At 35.5% G+C, this 6,564-nt stretch overlaps 2 protein-coding genes across 2 annotated transcripts in view; one reads left to right on the top strand and one right to left on the bottom strand.

Annotated features, from left to right (window-relative positions):
• The window catches only part of LOC106879055 (SUMO-specific isopeptidase USPL1), a 54,841-nt gene extending 53,374 nt beyond the window's left edge, over positions 1-1,467 (bottom strand). Inside the window, exon 1 of the mRNA XM_014928480.2 lies at positions 1,353-1,467. Coding sequence (XP_014783966.1) covers positions 1,353-1,390 — 38 coding nt within the window. The 5' untranslated portion in view covers positions 1,391-1,467. The remainder of the gene's footprint in view (positions 1-1,352) is intronic.
• Positions 1,468-1,743: 276 nt separating this feature from the next.
• Positions 1,744-6,564, top strand: part of LOC106877294 (WD repeat and FYVE domain-containing protein 3) — a 293,546-nt gene continuing 288,725 nt past the window's right edge. Inside the window, exon 1 of the mRNA XM_052968010.1 lies at positions 1,744-1,884. The gene's annotated coding sequence lies outside the window, so the exon portion shown is untranslated. The remainder of the gene's footprint in view (positions 1,885-6,564) is intronic.

Genomic DNA, 6,564 nt, shown 5'->3' with positions numbered 1-6,564 from the left:
TTCCTGCAACTGTCATGGTTTTAGGGGTTGTCAGCAACGACGGACATGTGATGCCTCCTTACTTCTTTCCACAAGGCCTTAGAGTTAACTCTGCCACCTACATTGAGGTCCTGAAAATAATTGTTAAGCCCTGGATAGACAGTGTATGCAATGAAAGGCCATATGTGTTTCAGTAAGACTCTGCACTATCACACATGGCTCTTGTAACACAGGAATGGATGGCTGAAAATTTCCATGATCACATAACCCCTAACATTTGGCCTCCTAATTCCCCAGATCTCAATCCATTGGACTATTACAATCCATTGGAACATTGTTGAGAGAGAGGTTAATGAACACGCCCATAAACACCAAAGATTCTTTGAAAGCTGCCATAGTCAGAGTAATGTCCAAAATGAACCAGGACCACTTGATTCAAGCATGGAGATGATTTAGACCTACTATATAGAAGCAGTTAAGGTGAAGGTGGCTTTATTGAATAGCATTATAGAAAAGGTTTATTTCCATCCTCATAGCATTTTTTGATAAATAAAGTTATTTGTTATTGTTTTTTTTATAAACATAAATCTATCCTCAAATATCTTACACACCCTGTTTATATATATACATGTGTGTGTGTGTGTGTATATACACACGCACACTACAGTGATAGCTAGAATCAATTGCTCTATTTGTGATCAGTGATAGCCACGATCAGAGTGGCAAGGAAACTAATAGTATTGGAGTAGTAGTTGATACAGTTCTCAAGAGCATCAACCATTGAATAAAATAACTACAAACAGTAACACTGAACATAAATTATTCCGCTAGTGGCCTACTACGTATGTTACATCTTTCCGATGTAATTTTGAAAGCAATTCATGATTTCTCGGTCTGTGAGATCAAGTATCGGGATTATAAAATTTACATCTTGGAATAGTCCGTGTAGCAATTAAAACTGTTGTTTCATACAAATATATTTTATGCTTACATTTACTCTGTTATTATTCTATAAGATTGTTATTGCTTCTAATGTTGTTGGTATCTAATAATGGACATCATTAATACTATAGAATTATTATTTTGTACTGTCAATAACGTACATTATTAACTATCGAAATCTTTCGCTAACAACCTGGTCATTTGACTTCCTTTACTTTCATTATCTCATTTTTATAATCGCAAAAAGATGTCTATAGTCATTTCCTTCCATTGGTTCGTTTTCTGAAATTAGCATGTGATATAAAAAGTAAAAGCAAATTTAAATAAAAATGAAACGAAAGTGTAACAAACGAAACCAATTGCTCCCACAAATTTTTAATAGTAAGCGACTTTAACTTGAGAGTAATACTATTGCATCCAGAGTTACCTACCTTGATACTGGCAAATCTCGAACCTGCTTCTTTGCCATCAGGCCTTTTAATTAAGCATTTCAATCCAAACCTGTTCGAATGGATGTACGCTAGATTCCTCTACAGGCGATCAACTGGATACGATGTGGAATATGTATATATTATATAAAAAACATTCGTCTCTATAGCTAAACAAATAAACATAATCGACGGTTTTAGCCGTCTTCTTTATCGATGTCATTGCTGCTAATATCGAAAGCTTTTCTGTGCCATTGTTATTATTATTATTGTGTCTTGTAGAAGTGGGCGCGGTTGTGTGTGTGTGGTGGTTGTGCATTTCTGATCACCGCAAGACGGCGCTACTTGGAACATTTCAAATATTAGATTCTTGCAAAGGAAAGAGAGAGAGACACACATTGAGACAAGACATCTTTTCACTGAAGGTGTTTTGTTTATTATGAACGTCTCACGACTTGTGGGGATGGACCCCGCCTCTTCAACCACTTACCTATGGAATTATTATTATTATCATCATTATTATACCCTTTGAAAGGTAAGCCTTTATCTATCCCTCACCCCGCTCCACACTTTTTATTCTTCCATTGATATAAACGGTATATACCAACAAAATATAAATCTTATCTAAAATCTGAGTTATATTTCCCAATCACACACACATATATTCTCTTTATTTCTCTTACGTTGCTGACATTTTTGCTGCAGTTGTTGTTCACAATTCGATGTTCGATCTTTAATCACAAATCACTATTTGCCATTTTACGCATCGTTTCCGAATGAAAACGTTTGTCTGTTTACTGTTCTGCTTCTTCATTACTACTAACCTCATCATCTCTTTTAAAAGTCCAGAGTGTTCATATCGGAATCTCTTTCATAATATTTATCTAATGAAACAAGGGAGGCGTGTTCTACTCCATGGAGCATCTGTCAGTTTTTCTCTGTTAATACATACACAAATATTTCATCTCACAAATACTTTCATACAGCTAACATTTGTCCATTCTCCCGTTGTTCGAATATTACTGGACATATAATTAGAAAGTTAATATTGGTTCACGTATATACGTACAGGCATCACGTGTATGTAATATATACATATATAATTATTCTTACAATCGATTTTCTTACATTGTTCAGGTCAAGAATATTATATATATACACCCACCCCAGTGTAATGTCCACCGGCGGATACTATATTTATTAAACTATAGGGTTTCAGGTACCGGGTGACAGGTATACGGTTGGGGTCCAGAACCCTCCAGATTCCCCCCCCCCACTTCCCTTTTTTTTTCTTTTATACGATTTGGTATTGAACATTAAAAAAAAATTGTCACATTTATTTATGCATTTTCATATTCAATAAACAATATGAATGACCTTTATTTTCAACATCCGATTGAATATACGCAAATATATGAATATATACACATGTATTTATGCGCATGTACAAATCGACGAAATATGAAGATGTATATGAATGTCTGCGTACACACACACATACATATATAAGCTTACGTGTGTGTATGAATGATATACAAGTTGTCATTGTATGTATGTGTGTATTACATGTACATTTACTGTAAATATATTATATACATACATACATACATACATATATATGTGTGGGCGCACATAACACAAAACATGCTAATCGATAAAGATAAAATCTATTGTGAAATCACACACACACCCACAATGTGTGTTATTTGTGCTAATACATATTTGTCTATGTGTGTGAATAGGTACTTGATTATTTGTGTTCATATTTGAGTACGTGTGTTAATATATCTAACGTCTCTATGTCTGCTAATATGTTTAAAATGTTCCTATGTGATAAGTATATATAACTATATATATATATATATATATATATATATATATATATATATATATATCCTGTGTTGATATTATATAAGTCTATACGCTGTGTTAATATGTAAATAGGCCTATAGTCCGTTTTAATATATATATATATATATATATATATAATGTCTATATGTTAATAGGTAAATTTATGTCTGCTTTCTTATATATCTATAGTATATTTAGTGTCTATATAGCGCTGTGTTAATACGTATATATATATATATATATATCCTACCTGTGTGTTCATATGCAATTGTCTATATATTTGTGCTAACATGGACATTAAATATTATAGTATATATATATGTGTGTGTGTGTGTGTATTTTAGGAACAACCGTATATAAAGACTTGTTCGCAAAAGCGGAGGCCTGACCAATAACGTCTAGATCAACATGAGAGTGAAATTATTATTAATCATAGTGAAAGCAGTAGTTTTCTTATTTCCCATTACTCTTTCATTGTCGTTTCACCAAACTGTTTATCGATTGTCAAAAAACACTGCTAACCGACCCCCTCTCATTCACACACCTTGTTCTCTGTATGTGTGTATTCATACGTGTGTGTGTGTGTGTGTGTCTGAAGGAGTGATAGACATGCATAATCTGGATGTGTATATCACAAGACACACACAAATATCAATGAGTTGAGAGAATGATTAAGCCAACAGGCTGAGTAGTAGTATAATTTCAGCCATCCAGCAGAGCATGTACGTGTTGGTGTGAAATCAGACATACTATCATATATATACACACACATACGAAAGGCGATAATGATATAAGGAAAACGTATGAATCAACATACGTGCATATTATCATTATCATCATTTTTACAGCCACTTTCTATGCTTGCGTGGGTTGGATAGGTCGTCACGATCCGGGCAGGATTTTATTTCGAGTTACTGCCCTTCATGACGGATGGGGGGACCATGTGTCTCTTGTATGTTCCATTTCGGCATGGTTTCTCCAGCTGGATGCCTTTCCTAAAACCAAATGGCGTTACTGTTTCTATTTTCTTGCCTTGTCCCCTACAAAGCTGAAGCGTTCACACTACTGAATGTCATCTGTGTGTGTCTGTGTAGGCATGGTTGCTATTTGGGTAGGAAATTTGCTTTCCAAAGACAGCCTTGTGACAGGTGGGGGTTGACTATACGAAGGGCATCTGGCAATAGAAAATCTTCCTCAACGAGCCGACGATGCAAACATGGAAATGTGGATGATACAATGATGAGGCTGCATGTGTGATGTGGGTTACGTGTTTACATGCAATTTTATTCACTTACATATGTATATATATATACCTCTACATGCACATAAACACGTGCATGGTACTACTAAAGCAGCGCGGACCCGAACGCGCAGTCGCGCGTCCGAGCTAGCTAGTCGTAAGTGGTCGACCCTAACCCTAAACACGTATTCATTTGCACACGCGTGTTACGGACAGGGTTAGGGATAGTGTTAGGGTTATTATCGACCACTCAAGACTAGCTAGCGTCCGCGCTGCTTTAGTAGTACCCACGTGCATATGTATGTATACACTTATATACGCATACACACCGTGCGTATCTGATATTTATTTATATTGGCAACATCGTGTCTCGATGTGTTGTAAGTAGTGATATCTAAGGCCATTCAGCCAAAACACATGTCCTTAGTAAACATGAGAACGCAGATGTAGAACAATGATAATGATTCGTATGTGTGTGTGTGGACATATGTGTATTTTATGTGTGTTTATAGATATATATATATTTGTGAATATGTGCGTGCATTGAACCACTAGTGCGAAACCAATCGGTACGATCGGTCGTAACGTATATATATATAATATTGTACACTTCGATACAGACACACACACACACACACACACACGCATATATAAATGCTTTCTTGGTGTCTGATGTCCATTACCACCACACCAACAGAGAGAACAAATATATATATATGTGTGGGAGAGAGAGATTATATATTTAAATATAAATATGTGTGGTTTTTATGATTATCATTAAATTTACATAGAGCTTGCTCTGTGGTACACTCCCTTCGTTAGCTGTTGACTGGAGGTCAACCACGTTCGTTTACTGGTGCTGAATAGCATTAATATTACCAAGGAACGGTTGAGGTCTTTTGGCCTAGTCACTAGGAAGGTTTTTTTGTGTTTTTTTTTTTTACCCCTCTCATATCCTCGCAGTCACTGCACGAAACTATGTACGGATGTAACCATTCCGTTCATGCAACAAGTATTATTTTGTTGCACTACCAGCAGACCTACTGAAGAGTTGTGTGTCTATAAAAATGTGTGTGTACGTTTATGTATGTGTACGTATATATTTGTATGTGTTTACATGTATGTTTGTGCGTGTGATAAGCAGCAGAAATATAACAAAAGCTGTTACTCAGTGTTTCACGTTCCCGTTCGTCGGACAGTTTTGTTAAAATAGAACAGACATTTCTGTTCTATTTTAACAAAACTGTCCGACATGTTAACATCCAGCTTTTCTGCTGAATGGCCTGCACGATTGATTCGTTTATCGGAATCAGATGCTTGTGCCACACATTAGCTCAGTCTCTTCAACTAATCTACATTACCTAGACAGGTGCACGGTGGGCCACGCATCAGTTGTTGAAGTGATCGTAAAGCAACGTGAAATGAAGCGTTTTGCTCAAGAACACAATGCACCACCCGCTCTAGGAATTGAAACCACGATCGCTAGATCATTAGTGCAACACCCTAACCACTAGGCCATGTGCCCCTCATATATATAGATGCATACTTGGAAAAGGATGTGTGGCGTTCAATCATATAATAATATAAATAATATATATATATATATATATATATATATATATACGTACATACATACATACATACATGTGTATGTATGTATATGCATATGTGGGCTGTCACTACATATGCATATATGTACATATACATACGTATATATGCATTTATATTATATATATATATATATATATATATATATAGGTGGTTATGAAGTTTGTTTCTCAAATATTTGGTTTGGGGTTCAGTTCCACTGCATGGTACTTTCGACAAGTGTCTTCTACTATAGCATTGGGTCAAACAAAGCCTTGTGAGTAAATTTGGTAGAAGGAAACTAAAAGAAACCCATCATAAACATGTGTGTGTGTGTGTGTGTGTGTGCATGGTGGTATGCATGTGTGTTTATCTGTATGAATTCATGTTTGTGCTGGAATTTATATTTGTGTCGGTATGTGGGTTTGTGTGTATGTTTGTGTTAGTGTCGATGCAAGTATATATTTGAGCCAGTGTGTGTGTGTGTATGTGTGTGTGTGTATATATATATATATATATATATATATATATATAAAA

Source organism: Octopus bimaculoides, chromosome 5, assembly GCF_001194135.2.
Source record: "Octopus bimaculoides isolate UCB-OBI-ISO-001 chromosome 5, ASM119413v2, whole genome shotgun sequence".
Taxonomy (NCBI): domain Eukaryota; kingdom Metazoa; phylum Mollusca; class Cephalopoda; order Octopoda; family Octopodidae; genus Octopus; species Octopus bimaculoides.
Note: the sequence above shows the minus strand (reverse complement) of the source record. Positions and strands in the feature narration are given on the sequence as shown.